Source organism: Nestor notabilis, unplaced genomic scaffold, assembly GCF_000696875.1.
Source record: "Nestor notabilis isolate BGI_N333 unplaced genomic scaffold, ASM69687v1 scaffold4317, whole genome shotgun sequence".
NCBI lineage: Eukaryota > Metazoa > Chordata > Aves > Psittaciformes > Psittacidae > Nestor > Nestor notabilis.
In genome coordinates this window covers 6,737-22,187 of record NW_009934958.1, presented here as the reverse complement: position 1 = coordinate 22,187, position 15,451 = coordinate 6,737, and the positions used below count along the sequence as shown (strand labels likewise).

At 53.5% G+C, this 15,451-nt stretch overlaps 1 protein-coding gene across 1 annotated transcript in view; it reads left to right on the top strand.

Moving 5' to 3' along the window:
• POLE (polymerase (DNA directed), epsilon, catalytic subunit) overlaps positions 1 to 14,754 on the top strand; it is a gene marked incomplete at its 5' end in the record, with an annotated part of 27,763 nt that extends 13,009 nt beyond the window's left edge. The window contains 26 exon segments of the mRNA XM_010017585.1: positions 1,079 to 1,274; positions 1,998 to 2,212; positions 2,486 to 2,588; positions 2,781 to 2,861; positions 2,937 to 3,059; positions 3,147 to 3,365; positions 3,673 to 3,727; positions 3,730 to 3,863; positions 5,143 to 5,286; positions 5,634 to 5,774; positions 7,974 to 8,127; positions 8,209 to 8,315; positions 9,136 to 9,312; positions 9,717 to 9,940; positions 10,088 to 10,308; positions 10,743 to 10,947; positions 11,491 to 11,664; positions 11,830 to 11,955; positions 12,494 to 12,626; positions 12,739 to 12,925; positions 13,035 to 13,166; positions 13,274 to 13,467; positions 13,636 to 13,836; positions 14,105 to 14,230; positions 14,355 to 14,444; positions 14,644 to 14,754. Of these exon segments, the coding sequence (XP_010015887.1) occupies positions 1,079 to 1,274; positions 1,998 to 2,212; positions 2,486 to 2,588; positions 2,781 to 2,861; positions 2,937 to 3,059; positions 3,147 to 3,365; positions 3,673 to 3,727; positions 3,730 to 3,863; positions 5,143 to 5,286; positions 5,634 to 5,774; positions 7,974 to 8,127; positions 8,209 to 8,315; positions 9,136 to 9,312; positions 9,717 to 9,940; positions 10,088 to 10,308; positions 10,743 to 10,947; positions 11,491 to 11,664; positions 11,830 to 11,955; positions 12,494 to 12,626; positions 12,739 to 12,925; positions 13,035 to 13,166; positions 13,274 to 13,467; positions 13,636 to 13,836; positions 14,105 to 14,230; positions 14,355 to 14,444; positions 14,644 to 14,754 (3,973 nt within the window).
• Between the last annotated feature and the right edge of the window lie 697 nt (positions 14,755 to 15,451).

Here is a 15,451-nt window from a genome sequence, read left to right as displayed (position 1 = left end):
TTCCCTTTGTGCGTGTGGAGCACGTTGATCCTTGGCCTTGGAGCTGGCAGCATGCTTGATTTTCTGGCTTTTAATGGCAAGTTCCTTACACCAGATCATCTTTGAATCCAGCCTCCAGTGCCATACTATGGCAGTAAAGTTTAAAAGATAACAGCAAAACAACATTTCTTCAACTTGGTGACCAGCATGATCTCCCTCTTCTGCTCTGAGGTGTGCAGGAGAACTTTGTCTTATCTTCTGAGGACTGCTTATATTCAACCTAATCTGTTTAAACTGACCAGTTCCTGCCTTCCCATCTCTTGGGACTTCACAAACCTCCAGAGACATCTCCTAGATGTTTCCCCTTCCTTCTCCATCTGGAAGAAGGAACAGGTCCTGCCATGAACTGTTGCATTACAGGATAGTTGTACTCAAAACTCCACTGATCTCTGCAGCCTCCTGAACAGGAATGTGAGCTGGAGCAGTAGTAACCACTAGCTAGAGGGTGCCCACCCACCTGGGTCTGGCTCCAAGCAATGCTGTCACCGTCCTTCAACACCCTGTCTTTACAGCTCTGTGCTTCTTTGTGCTTAATGCCCCATTGGATAAGCTCCAGCATCCACTTTCTCCTGTCAGTGTCCTGCAGGCAGTGAGTCCCTGCTACAGAGGTCAGGGTGATGCCAAGCGCTGAGCAAGCTCTGCTCATTGGACTCTTATCTCCAGGCCTCTTGGTATCTTGTAGTTCAGGGATGTTACAAGTGCATTCATTTCTTGGTCACTCTTCAAGCTGGAGGTGGCTGGCAGGCACCATTGTTGGTGGAGGGAGCAAAGGCTATGCCCGCAGGAACATGGTCAGGTGGGAGAAGGGCTGGCCAACTGATGTAGCTTCCTGTAGCTGATGTTCCCATAAGGCTTCTGCAGACCAAGTTGAAGCAGTTGGTAGAGCAGCTGTAGATGTTCCAAGATCGTTCTAGTGCTGAGCACCAGCAGCTCTGTTGAACACATGGGGAGAAATGCTCTGGCAGGAGGGACACCAGCAGGATCCTGGAGGATGTGTCCCTTGGCATAGGCCAGGCTCTGCCCATGCAGTGTCTCCTAGGTATGCAGTGTTCAATGAGGATGGGTCCTTGGCTGAGCTGAAGGGGTTTGAAGTGAAGCGCCGGGGAGAGCTGCAGCTGGTGAAGATATTCCAATCTTCGGTGTTTGAAGCATTTCTGAAGGGCAGCACCCTGGAGGAGGTCTATGCTTCTGTGGCCAAGGTGGCAGATTACTGGCTGGATGTGCTCTACAGCAAGGTAAGTGCAGCTCAGCACATCTATGTTCCCAAGGTAAGCTGGGGAAGAAGCATCTGAGCTGGTTGGGCACTGTGGGGAGGCTTGCACAGAGTAGGTGGTCTGCTATGCTTCTGATTGTCACTTCCATTATATTTCTGCTGCTCTGGTTCTCTAGGACTGCTGTTTAGTGTATTTTAGTGCAAGTGCTCTGCATTCAGCTGTAGCTGTGGGTGAGTGGTGTCCTTCTCTAGTCATCTTCATGGAGCTAGTTTGGTGGCCCTCATCTCCCCAAGGACATTGGCTAAGGGCAGGGAATGACAGAGTCACTGGCCTCTGCAGAGTGTTATATGAGGAGCACAGAGACATCACATACACAATAACTGGAGAAGAACAGAGAAAATGCAATAAAATGGAGGGGCCTCTTGCCAAGAGGGGTGGTCCGAGAGCCTAGTTGGGTCCTTGCATTTTGCAGTGACCTTGGTCAACAATTTCATGGTGAGCCCAACTACTCTGTGCAACACAAAGCAGCATTGCCATAGTCCAGCACAGCCAGAACTGATGCAAGCCTCAAACCTATGCACTCTCTTTTCTATAAGTCATGTTGGCAGCTGTCACAGGGAGCAGTTTTCCAGGCTCCCTGTAAAGAGCCAGATGAGCTGGGGACAGGCACTCCCCATATCTGACAGCAGCAAGGTTTGATCGTGAGGTTCTTGATAGGTTTGGGTTTTTCCCCCTCCCTTTCAGGCTGCCAACATGCCTGATTCAGAGCTGTTTGAGCTGATCTCTGAGAATCGGTCCATGTCACGCAAGCTGGAGGACTACGGGGAGCAGAAGTCTACGTCCATCAGCACTGCCAAGCGCCTGGCAGAGTTCCTGGGGGACCAGATGGTGAAGGATGCAGGGCTGAGCTGCCGGTTCATCATTTCCAAGAAACCAGAAGGGTCTCCAGTCACAGAGAGGTAACCCCACCCTGAGGGGGCTTTTGACAGTGGGGGGGCAACCAAGAGTGGAAGGGCAGGGTAGCAGGAGGTGGGTGAGCTGGTGTGGTGTGGCCAAAGGGCCCCATATCTGCTGGCTCAGCCCATGAGCAAGACTAGCGATGGGTAACACTGTACAGCCGCTGCGTGGTGGCCTCACAGGGGTGAGAGGAGAAGCCTGGAGGGTCTCCGCAGGCTGGGAGAGGGGATGGTGTGCTGCTGGGTGTGTGACAGGTGCTTCCCTGCCATCCCCAGGGCCATCCCTCTTGCCATCTTCCAAGCTGAGCCCAGTGTGCGCAAACACTACCTCCGAAAGTGGCTGAAGAGCCCGTCACTGCAGGACTTCAACATCCGTGCGGTGAGTGGGGCATCCCTGCAGATGGGACCTGGCTCCAGGACAAGGGCTCATCCCTTTGGAGGCATGACCTGGGCAGCAGCTACTTGTGCTCACAAAGTGGGATGCTTGGGGTCCTGAGGAGATGCTTGGTCCTGCATCTTTTGGCCTTCTACTCAGCTTTCTTTGCTACTTGCTGCTCTGCCCTCTTCTCAGATCCTGGACTGGGACTACTACATTGAAAGACTGGGAAGCACTATCCAGAAAATCATCACCATTCCCGCAGCCCTGCAGCAGGTTTGGGTCGGGGGCACGTAGGACAGGGGAGGCCTTTGGTCAGGGGACTCAGTGTGATTTGGAGATGTTCTCCAGGTAAAGAACCCGGTGCCACGGGTCCGGCACCCAGACTGGCTCCACAAGAAACTCCTGGAGAAGAATGATGTGTACAAACAGAAAAAAATCAATGAGCTCTTCACTTTGGAAGGCAAGAGACAGGTAAAGAACATGAGGGAAAGGTACTGGCTGTAGTGGTTGGTCTCTTCTCCTGCAACCCACCTCCTGCTGCTGTCCTTACTCCCTCAGGTCCTCACCAGCCAGCCCCCAAAGGGGACGCCCAGCTCACAGATTGGTGACATAGAGGATTTTGGGGCTGCCAAGACCCGTCAGCCAACAGTTCCTATTGCAAACAAGCGGAAGCGAGTCCCTGCGGCAGAGGAAAGCCAACATATGTCCCAGTACCTTGAGCTATCGCAGTCCTGGCGAGAGATCCTGGGTCCACCACCACCCTTGGGCACCACCAAGGTAGATGAAAGCAGGCTGGGCACAAGATGACCTGGGGCTGTGCTCGTTCACCTAAGCAGCTTGAGTGCTGCAAAGAGTGAGCTGTGGATCTCTATGTCTACCAGGAGAAATAGCTTACCATGTCTACAAGGAGAAATAGAACCAGGAGATGGAGAATATAACCACTGATGGAGAAGAGGGGGGCGATGGCTTCACAGCTGGGGCAGGAGCATGCTGTGGGGCTGGGGAATGGAGGGTCAGGTGTGTGCACAGGGCTGGGCAGCCTGTGCTGGTGTCTGCTCTGACTCATGACGCTGTGCCCCTGCAGGAGCAGCGCCTGGTCTGGCTGCGCTACCACCAGAAGAAGTGGGAGGTGCAGGCACGGAGAGGCGGCGCCTGGAGGACAGTGGGGAGGCAGTGGCAGGAGGAGGTGTCCGCCAGGCCCTCGCCAAAGGGCTGGGCAGTTACTTGCGCCGGGCAGCGCGCAGCATCTTGGACCTGCCCTGGCAGATCGTGCAGGTACTGGGGACAGGCCCTGCCATGGGGGCAGCCTGGGGCTTGAGCCTCGTGTTTTACACTGCCTGTGGTCAAATGGTGACATTCAAGGACTGCTGACCCTAGCACCACTTTGTGTTAACCTTGGGGAGGCTGGATGGGGCTGCAGAGCCTCAGGCTCATGCATGTCTGTATGCAAACAGGGGCCCACAGACTCATTCTTGGTGGTGAATCTAGGATATGCTTGTAGCTCTGCCAGTGGGCAGAGCTCCAGTTCATCCCATGAACTGTTCCAGTTCATCCCATGGGCAGCACTGTGCAGTAGTCACAGAACCTCAGAAACACTGGCTGAGGGTGGAGGCAGCTCTGGGGTCTGTCTGTGTCAATCCCCTGCTGAAGCTGGTGCACCCAGAGCCAGTTGTCCAGGACAGTATCCAGAACGCTTTGGAGTGTGTCTAAGGTGGCAGACTGCACAACTTGCCCGGGCAGCCGGTGCCAGGGCTCGGTCACCTCACAGGGAATAAGTGTTTCTTGATGTGCAGAGAGAACCTTTCATGTTCAGGTTTGTGCCCATGGCCTCTGGTCATGCCACTGGGCACCACTGAGAAGAGCCAGGCTCCATCCTCTTTGCACTTCTCTTCAGATATTTGTATACACTGATGAGAACTCCTGAAGCTTCTCCTGCTCCAGGCTCAACAGTCCCAGCAATCCCAGCCTTTCTTCGTATGAAAAATGCTTCAGTCCCTCCATTAGTGTGGCCCTTTGGTGGACTCTCTCCAGGATGTCTGTGTCTTTCCTGTACTGGAGACCCCACAACTGGCCACAGCATGCCTATGATAGACACAGGATTCCAATGATGCCTGGAGTCGGCCAATGTACAAAAGCAGAGGTGGAGTAGTGCCATCCAGGCATTTTCACAAATCCTCATTACACGTGGCCATCTGAGCCTGGCCCCTTGTCACCCACTTCATCTTCCAGAAAAGCCTTCAGAGCTGCAGGCAGTCCCTATGCAAGCATGAGCTTGAAATGAGGCGATGTCAGTCCAGGATGTCAGAGTGACTTGGCTGACATCAATGGTCAGCTTGAGTTGGTTAGCCAGCCTTAGCCAGAGGGTTTTCTTGATGGTGCCCTGAGACAGTGGTAGGACTTATGGGCTAGTGCTGCTCGTGATAACTCTTTAAGCCTCCTGCTCTCCTTCTGACCACCGATGGGCTATATCCTCAAAGTTCTCCACAGCTTAGACGTAAGCACTGATAACATGTTGGATCTCACAGCATTAACTTTATACCACTGTGTCCTGCAGATTGCTGAGACCAGCCAGCCTGGACTGTTCAGGCTGTGGGCAGTGATTGGAAGTGACCTGCACTGCATCAGGCTGAGCATTCCCCGGGTCTTCTATGTCAACCAGCGTGTCCCAAAGCCGGAGGAGGGAGCAGCCTACAGGAAGGTAGGCTGAGCCTTCTGGAAGGGGAAACAGCTGCTTGCATTGAGATAAAGCACTTCAATCTTCACTGCAAGCAGGTATTACAAGCATGTGCCTTGCAGGGCTTCAGTCTCTCATGCCATGGATGCACTTCTTTCCATACCCAGTCCTCCTGCTAATCCCAGCCTGCCTGGAAAGCAGGTTCTCTGTTATGGGAATTTGTAACAAGCATGAGCATAAACCAGATTTCCTTAGGAGAGAGGAGCACAGGGATCTGGGCTGGCTCTGGCCCCAGCTCCCTGCAGCCCTTACAAGTGTCCCAGCTCCTGGCAGTAGTGCCATGTGGTCTGATGTGTCCCTTGCCTTGACAGGTGAACAGGATCCTGCCCCGCTCAAACTTGGTTTACAACCTGTATGAATACTCAGTCCCTGAAGGCATGTACCAAGAGCACATCAATGAAATCAATGCGGACCTCTCTGCTCCGGACATTGAGGGGGTATATGAGACACAGGTAACTCCTCTGGGTGCTCGTTTTTCAGGGTTGCTGGGTAGCAGCTCATTGGTCTGAGTGCAGTGGAGCAGGAGGGTACCTGGCTCTAAGAAATTCAACACCTTGGTAAGACACCGAATATCAAAGACCCTGCGCAGCAGAATGCTGGGGAATATACCCATGTACGTCTGGGCAGAGACACTAAGCGTCAGCACGTGGTTTAAGGCATGTCAGGGAAAGGGAGTTTGATTTATTTGGAGTTAGGAAACTTTGAGGAAGGAAGGCATCATTTAAGGAGAAAGGATGATCTTCCTCCAAACCAGGACCAGCCTACTGTTCAAACCAGAAAAGGTAAGGGATATTGAAAGATGGGGGAGAACCGAACACGTGTGGAGCTGTACATAGGTCTGAATGCCCCATCTTCTAAAACAAGGTTGTAAAAGCTTTAGAGAGAATAGGATACAGCTTGAAAGTTTAGGAAGAGCAAGAACAGACTAAACAAAGTTCAGTAGAAAGCGATGAAGCCAAAATTAAATTTACCAGTGCTATGGATGCTGAAAGCCTGAAAATGAGGAAAGGAAACTGGGATGCTTCTAATGAGGACACTGGTTTGTTCAGCAGCATAAAACCTGGTGACAGGAATTTAATCAAGAAGACATTGTAGTGTCAGGATCTGAACTATACAGAAATAGGAGAGAAGGTTTCACCATTGTAAGAGTGGACCTGTATGTTAAAGAAAGCATAAAGGCATTTGCTACTAAAATACAATGTAGAATTACGCACCAAAAATCTTTGTCTAAGTAGGACAAGTTTGGTGTGAGCAGTGGGACCAAAAGCTACAAAATGCTTTCTGAGATGCAAGAGGCTGCAAGGACAAAAAGAGCATCATAGGGTTGGGAAAGTTCAGCTCTTGAAGTTATTGTTACAAACAGGGAAGTGTTACAGTGGAGCATGATGAAAGAAACTATTTTTAGTCATCTTAAATTTCGGCTTGTAGAAAATCTGGATAAAGGTCCAGTCACAAGGCAAAGCACAACTCTTAGTAGGCACACCCAAAACTCATTTCACATTACTCTGGCAATGTGACTAGGGTGTACACAAATTCATCATATCTATAGGAGATCTACTGGTAGCAAACCTGAGCCCTCTCTGCTACCACAGTGTTTAATAAGTGGGACTAGGTAAAATTGAGAAGATTTCAAGAAGAACTCTTAAGAAGAAATTAACAACTGTAGTAAAACAAGGGGCATGGAGATGTTTTAAAGATACAAAAAGAAGTGAGATGATCAAGGGGTTGCAGCATCTGTCCTGCAAGGGGAGGCTGAGTGAGATGGGACTGTTCAGCCTTGGGGAGAAAAGGCTCAAGGGACCTCCTTGGTGGGAGGAGTGAAGGAGAGGAGCCAGGCTTTTCTCAGGGGTGCCCAGGGAGAGAATGGGAGGCTGTGGGCAGCTCCTGAAACTGAAACATGGGAAATTCTGTGTAACCATCAAAAAGCCCCAAAAAGCAGCAAAGGGTGGTTGAGCAGGTTGCCCAGGGGGTTGTGGAGATACAGGGAACCCAGATGGACAGAGTCTCCCAAAAAATGTAGCAGGACTAACTAACACAGGAGAATGACGAGGAGGATGCAAGGAAGGTTTCCTTGCAGGGATGGGAATTAGGTACATGGGAATGCTTCAGTTTGCTAAAGGGATCTGAAAATGGGACGTACTACAGGATCTGTAAGGTCAAAACTGGCATGAGGGAAGTATGAGTAGGCAAGAAATGTTTATTATTTGTCACTGTTTTGGGACTGGGGCCCACAGGAAGTCACCCAGGAGGAATTTGCCGTAGTGGTGGAGTTCACAGCTGCAGGGTTAATAAAGCAGGGCAAATCAGTGGTGGATGTGCTGGTTATCTGGTGTTCAGGTGAAGCCTTTGTTTTGAGGGAGTGCCAAACCACGAGCTGCAGACCCGCAGCATTGCCCAGATATCATTCAACACATCCTACCAAGTATCTACTGCTGCCCTTGATGGTGGGATCTGAGGCTACATAGGAACACATACGAACTAAGACACATGTTCTGTGTCTCCAGCACTGGCAAGGGTGATAATACCAAACACGTGGAGGCACCTCAGGTATGTCCTGCCTGTAGTTTTTAAGCCAGTTTCTAGGTCTGAAACCCCAAAGAGGAGCTTGGTAGTGGAACATGGTTCCACCACATCTCTCCCTATTGCTACAGGTGCCGCTGCTCCTCCGTGCCTTGATCCAACTGGGCTGTGTGTGCATGGTCAGCAGACAGCTTGTCGGGCACCTGGCAGGGCGGGAGGCTGAAACCTTTGACATCGAGCACCTAGAGATGCGCTCACTGGCCCAGTTCACATACCTGGAGCCAGGTGAGGTGCTTGGGAGAGGGCTCGGGGGCACCGGAATCGGGTGCCTGCAGGTACCACTCATGCTCTGTGCTCTGTTCCTAGGAAGCATCCGCCACATCTACCTCTACCACAGCTCCCAGGGCAGCAAGGCGCTCTTGGGCCTCTTTATCCCTTCACAGCGCAAAGCTGCTGTCTTTGTGCTGGACAAGGTAAGGTGGGACTTTAGAGGTTGGAGAGTTGGGGTGCTGGGGATGAAAAGCTGGAGATGTCTCATCAGTGTGTGCTTGAGCCCAGAACGCCCCCGTGTGCTGGGCTGCACCCCCAGAGTGTGAGCAGCAGATCAGGGAGGGGACTCTGCCCCTCTGCTGTGCTCTGGGGAGACCCTCCCTGCAGCCCTGATCCAGGTCTGGGGCAGCAACACAAGAGGGACGTGGAGTTGTTGGAGCGAGGCCAGAGGAGGCCACAAAAAAGAGAGAGGAGGACCTCTGCTATGAGGAAAGGCTGAGTTGATATTTTTCAGCCTGGAGAAGGCTCTGGGGAGACCATATTGTGGCCCTTCAATACTTAAAGGGGACCTATAAGAAAGATGGGGAGAGACTTATTAGTAGGGCCTGTTGTGATAGAACAAGGGGTTTTAAACTTAAAGTGGGGAAAATCAGGCTGAATGTGAGGAAGACATTTGTTATCATGGGGGTGGTGAAGCACTGGTACAGGTTGCCCAGAGACGTGGTGGATGCACCATTCCTTGAGACATTCCAGACCAGGCTGGAGGTGGTTCTGGGAACCTGATCTAGTTGAAGATGTCCCTGTTTATTGCAAGGGGGTTGGACTAGACGACCTTTGAATGTCTTTTCCAACCCAAACCATTCTGTGATTCTATGATGGGGATCAGGCAGTGGGAGGTTTCTGCCACATTTTGATTGGGCTTTGTGAAAGGCATCTAATGATGCATGGAGGGAAGAGCCCCATGGCACCACAGAGTGCAGGGTCCTCTCCCCCTGGCTCTGACCTGGTCCTCCTTGGGTACAGGTCCGCAGCAACCAGATGCCAAATCTCACCATCCTCTTCTCGGCGGAACGCAGTGCGCTGCTGGAGAAGGTGGGTGAAGAGCTACTGCCCCCAGACAAGCACACCTTTGAAGTGCGTGCTGACACCGACCCCAAGGCCATCCATAGAGCCATCCAGCGGCTGCTGCTGGGCTACAAGGTAAGATGAAGGAGTGAGGAAGGTCTCTGCAGGACCTTGTCCATGCAGGCATGTGCGAAGGAGAGGATACTGGGGATGGCACTGGTGCACTAGTTCCAACAGCACCTGCATATAGCTGCTGGCCTGCAGGTCAAGCTAGAATGGGTGTTGCTCAAGGGCTTTGTTTTGCTTGGGGTGGCTTGCCTAGGGCAGTGCCAGCACTGAGGCCATCTCAGTATCTCCTCTCATCCCTGTACTCAGCTAGAGAGCTGGTTGCACAGAGGTGAGTACTTCAGGAGCACTGGGGTGTGCTGTCCCCACCATAGGGACCTGTGTTGGACAGGGCATCTGGCACCTCCTGGTATCCTGCTGAGTGAAGGTGCTTGCTGGAGAGGTGCACCAGGACAATGTCCTCTTTCGTGCAGGATGAGCGCCGAGGCCCCACGCTTGTGGCTGTGCAGTCTAATTGGGACCTGAAACGGCTGGTGAGCGCGATCCCCATCATTGAAGAGTTCCCCTTGGTCCCCATCCAGCTGGTAGATGACATCAGCTACTCGGTTCTGGACTGGCAGCGCCACGCCGCCCGCCGCATGATCCGCCAGTACCTCAACCTGGACACGTGCCTCTCCCAGGCATTTGAGATGAGCAGGTGCCTGGGCCAGCCATGTCCCCCAGGGCTGCCGTGCCCTTGATGGGACCACGGGAAGCCGCCTCATCCCTTGAGGGCATAGACAGGGATCCCTGTTTTCTCTACAGCTGTGCTTGCCCTGTGACCATTCACCTCTCTGTGCCCCAGGTACTACCACATCCCCATTGGGAACCTCCCCAGTGACATCTCCACCTTTGGCTCTGACCTGTTCTTCTCCCGCCACCTCCGTCGTCACAACCACTTGCTCTGGCTCTCGCCCACAGCCCGCCCAGACCTGGGGGGTAAGGAGGCTGATGACAACCGCCTAGTCATGGAGTTTGATGAGAGAGCCTCTGTGGAGATCAACAACCCTGGTTGCTACTCCACAGGTGAGGGGGGAGTAGGGTAGTAGCACTGTCTGGGGGCAGAACTGGATCCTGTTCTGCAGGCCTTGTGAAAGAATGCTTGCAGTCTCCAAAGAGTCTGTGGTAACAGACTAACTGAACTGTTCATCCCTGGTGACCCATGGATAGGTCTTTCTTGGAGCAGAAGGTGCTCCAGTGGTAGTTAGTTCTTCTGAGCTCTTATGCTGCAGCTTCCAAAATAAAAAAATAGTGCTCCCCTGAGGATCAGTATCGAAGTCTTGCTGGAAGACCTGGCCAGTCAAGACAGTCACACCTATGAAAGTGTCTTCCCATTCAGTGTGACAACACCAATAGATCACCCTTTAACTGTGAAAAGCACTTGTGGCAGAGGGGCAAGGGGGGAGGTCCTGCTTGGTCCTTTGCCCTGCCCACCCCTGAGAGGTTGTGTTTGCTGTTAGTGTGTCTGGAGCTGGACATCCAGAGCCTGGCTGTAAACACGGTGTTGCAGTCCCACCACATAAACGACATGGAAGGAGGCTCCAGCATGAGCATCAGCTTTGACGTGATTCAGCAGGCATCCCTAGAAGACATGGTGACAGGGAACCAAGCTGCCAACATCCCGGCCAGCTATGACGAAACTGCCCTCTGCTCCAACACTTTCAGGTACAGCTCTAAGAGCCAGCAGGAGGTGGAGCATCTGGTCTCCATCCTGGCAGGTCTGTGTGGGGGTCCTGCCTCTCATTCCATCCTGGCAGGTCTGTATGGGGGTCCTGCCTCTCATTCCATCCTGGCTTTATCCTTTCCCAGACTTGTGCCAGAAGTGAGGCTTGTGGGGTACTCTAAATACAAATTCAGGTCTTGAGAGCAGGGCAGGCATTTTCTCCAACAGACTTTTGAAGATCCTGGCTCAGAACTGCCTGGTGGCTCAGCCAGCAGATGTATGGAGATGTTGGTGAAGACTTTGCCCTTTCCTGTTTCCACTTTCTTCAGGCTCCACCAAGTTACAGATATTTACCTTGTGGCTTATGTGTTGAGGGCTCATGGGTCTCTGCTCTGGCAGAGTTTCCACGTTGAATCTTCCAGCATATCTGAGAACATGTCCCTCTCTGGGAGGGGAAGGGGTCTCTCATGGCTCCTGGGGGCTCACCTGGCTGGGTGCGGTCTCTCATGGCCAGTGGGCTGATGGTGGCCTCTGCTCCCTGGCAGGATCCTGAAGAGCATGGTGGTGAGCTGGGTGAAGGAGATCACGCAGTATCGCAACGTCTACGCAGACAACCAGGTCATTCACTTCTACCGCTGGCTCCGCTCTCCTTCCTCCCTGCTCTATGACCCGGCTCTGCACCGCACGCTCCACAACATGATGAAGAAGCTTTTTCTGCAGTAAGTGAGACCTAGAGCGTGCCAGGCTGGTGGATGGGGAAGGGACAGGCGTGACTGCTGCACCCTCCAGAGAGGTGGGCAGTAAGTTGGACCTCCTGTCCTCTGTGAGTTGCATCTGGTCCTCAGGCTTTGCTTTCCAGCCCACTGCCTCCTGTTCCTGTGCAGGCTGGTGGCAGAGTTCAAGCGTTTGGGCTCCTCGGTGGTTTATGCCAACTTCAACCGGATCATTCTGTGCACCAAGAAGCGGCGCATCGAGGACGCCATCAGCTACATGGAGTACATCATCAACAGGTGGGGGCTTGCCAAGCCAGGCTTGGAGATCCATCCTCTGGATGATAGAGTAGGGCTCAGGGCCAGGGAGGAGGATGCTGGGTTTTTTGCCTTTCTATGGGCCTGACCACTGAATTTCAGTTTCTGAGGTTTTTCATTTTTGGCAAAGCTACTGAAGGGACAAGATTTCCCACTTCTCTTGTTCTCTTGCTGTCATCCCTGGAGCAGGGATCTGCCCCTTAGCTGTCCGCTATACGTAATATTCCAAGAATACTCATACACTTCAATCCAGAAGAGACCTTCAGGGAGAACTTGTTGCCCAGCATCTTGCCCTCTGGCTGGCTTTCAGGTGCCATGTTACAGCCACCTTGACGCAAGAATAGGGAGCCAAGACGTCCTGGGCATGGCTTCCCATGGGGTCCCAGCTAGTTGTTGGATGGGATAGGGGGACCCTCTCTTTCCTTGCCAGCACCACCTCCTCCTCATGGTGTCCCATGGAGAAGGCTCTGAACTAGGGATGATGCCAGCGGTGTGGCTGACTGCAGTTTCTTCCTTCCAGTATCCACTCCAAGGAGATCTTCCACTCTCTGACCATCTCCTTCTCCCGCTGCTGGGAGTTCCTGCTCTGGATGGATCCAGCAAATTATGGAGGTATTAAGGGAAAAGTGGATTCTCGCATCCACTACGGGGAGGTAAGAGACTGGAAGAGCTCAGAACCCCAGAAGCTGGGTGCTGGGGGCTGAGATGAGTGGGGAGGTGTTGGCTGGGCATGAGGAACCACTGTGATATCACTGGGTCCTCCAGAAGGACACCAGAAAGAGGCAAGTGTTGGAGGAGGAGGAGGACAGCGAGGAGGAGGAAGAGGCAGTGGGGGAAGAAGAGGAGGAAGGGGAGCTGAATGTGGAGGAGCTGCTGGAGAACAGCTGGAACATTGCACAGTTCCTGCCTCAGGCCGCCTCCTGCCAGAGTTACTTCCTGATGATCGTGTCGGGTGAGCTGTCCTGGGGTGGGATGGGGCCACTTGTGCCTCCCTAGTGCCAGGGAGAGCCTGCAGTGGGGCAGCTGCTGGCTCAGCTGGAGCCTTGCCCATGTCTCCCCAGCCTACATTGTGGCCGTGTACCACAGCATGAAGGAGGAGCTGCGGCGCAGTGTCCCTGGGAGCACCCCTGTCAAGAGGAGGAGCACCAGCCAGATGCCCCAGGAGGCACTGGGGGAGATGGGGCCCATGCCCGGTGAGTGCTGAGTCATGGGGCAGCCCCAGAGCAGGCCAAAAGCAACCCGCCTTGCAGTCCTCATATGCCACCATATGGGTCAAGTACTCTCTGCTCCATCTCTCTAGGCGTGATCATCTTCTCACAGGATTATGTGGCCAATGAGCTCACCCAGAGCTTCTTCACCATCACCCAGAAGATCCAGAAGAAGATGGCTGGTTCTCGAAATGCCACCGAGCCTTCGGAAATGTTCCCAGTGCTGCCTGGCTCCTACTTGCCACTCAACAACCCAGCTCTGGAGTTCATCAAATATGTTTGCAAGGTCAGCAGTGTGAGCCAGGCCCCATTTCTGAAGGCTTGTGATCAGGGCTCAAATTCTGGTCCTTGTGCACTTTGTCTTGCCCTCTGTCCACATGAGGTCATGAGATAGAAGCTGCCCTGGTGAGGGCACTCTCCTCTGGGTAGTCTCACCTGGCTCTTATTCTTGTAGGTCCTCTCTCTGGATGCCAACATAATCAGCCAGGTGAACAAACTGCGCCGGGACCTGCTGCGCCTCATTGAGGTGGGCGAGTTCTCAGAAGCTGCCCAGTTCCAGGACCCTTGCCGCTCCTATGTGCTCCCTGAAGTCATCTGCAGGAACTGTAACTTCTGCAGGGACCTGGACCTGTGCAAGGACCCTGCACTCTCCCAGGTGCAGCTGTGTTGGTAGGTACGCCAGAGACCCCAGCATGGCAATGCTGGAGGCCGGTTCAGCGCATTACCCATGTTTTATAGCTCTGCTTGCTACCAGTGACCAACCTCACCTAAAGGCCATTCTCTGTTCACCTCCTTTTCTAGCTGCTTGTGATAGGTCTGAGCATCTCTTGGCTTTGGCCAATGCTCTGTCCTCTCCAGAAACCAGTTACCACCTCCCAGTGTTTGGGACTTCTGCTGCTCACCTCCCTTCTCTTTGCCCCTAGGATGGGTCAGTGCTGCCTGGCTGGGTCTGCTCCAACTGCCAGGTGCAGTACGACTCTGATGCCATCGAAGCAGCACTGGTGGAAGCCCTGCAGAAGAAGCTGATGGCCTTCGTGCTGCAGGACCTGGTGAGTGAGGGGCTCCCCATTTCTGCCCATCCCCATGGCTGGCTGAGGCTGGATACATTCACTCTGCCTGGGCAGAGAGGTGAGCCAGGAGCCAAGATCAAGCCCAAAACTCCTTGACCTCAAGGTGTGCAAGAAGTGCCATGGCGTGAAGGAGAGTCACATGCCAGTGTATTGCAGCTGTGCTGGAGACTTTGCCCTCACCATCTCCTCCCAGGTATGCCTGCACCCTCTGGCCAAGCCCAGCTCGTAGAGGGACAGCAAGGAGTCCTGCAGTGCCCTGTTCCTCCTCTGCCTCTTCTCTAACTGCTTGTCCCTGTGGACCTGCCGTGTGCCCCACCAGCCCTGCCCAGCCGCCTCCTGGAGCCTCCAGGGGTGCTGACTTATTCCTTGCCTCCCTGTTCCCTTCTCCCCAGACCTTTATGGACCATGTCAAAGTCTTCCAGAACATCGCCCGGCACTACAGCATGGCCTATCTGCTGGAGACGATCGAGTGGCTGCTGTGCACCAATCCCCAGCTCCAGTAATGAGGGAGGGGTCTGCTCCTCCTGCTTGCACCGGGGCTGTGTCCTCATGGCCACAGGAGTGTGGTCATGGACCCTCAGAGAAGCTGTACCCTGCTCCTGCCCCAAGGAGCCATGCCAGGGCTGGGGCTGTCTTGGCCCCAGCTGCCTGCAGGGGAGGGGCTGGTGGCACAAGGGGATGGAGCTGTGCTTCACAGCTCAGTGCTGGCCCCCAGCTCTGTTTTTAATAATATTTCTATAAATAAATGGATTGTAGAAGACAGGCAGAGTTTTGGGGAAGAGGGAAGCAGGGGCTCCTACACACAGGGGATGCCTTTAGGGCTGTCCTTGCTAGGCAGGGAGGACAAAGGACCTGTCCTAGTCTGATCCCTGCCTGCTTGAGTGCAGGAAGACTGCAGCATGGCAATGCCCTCTGCAGCAAGCAGGAGGAGCAGTTATGGCCCCTAATGCAACAACTGTCCAGCTGCAGTCTGTGCTTCCATACATGCCTCTGGCCTGGCTCTGCCTCCTGCTCCAGTCAGCGACCCTTCTAAGCAGCCTCTGAGCCCTCCAGCTCCCCACTACAGCTGGAGGCTGTGCATATCTTCACTGACACTGCAGGGCTTGAGGCCTGGGACACAGCCACGAGCTGTAACACCATTTCCTCTCCCTTTCACCTGCAGTGAGCAACCCCAGTCAGGGATGCTGAGCACAGGCCTGG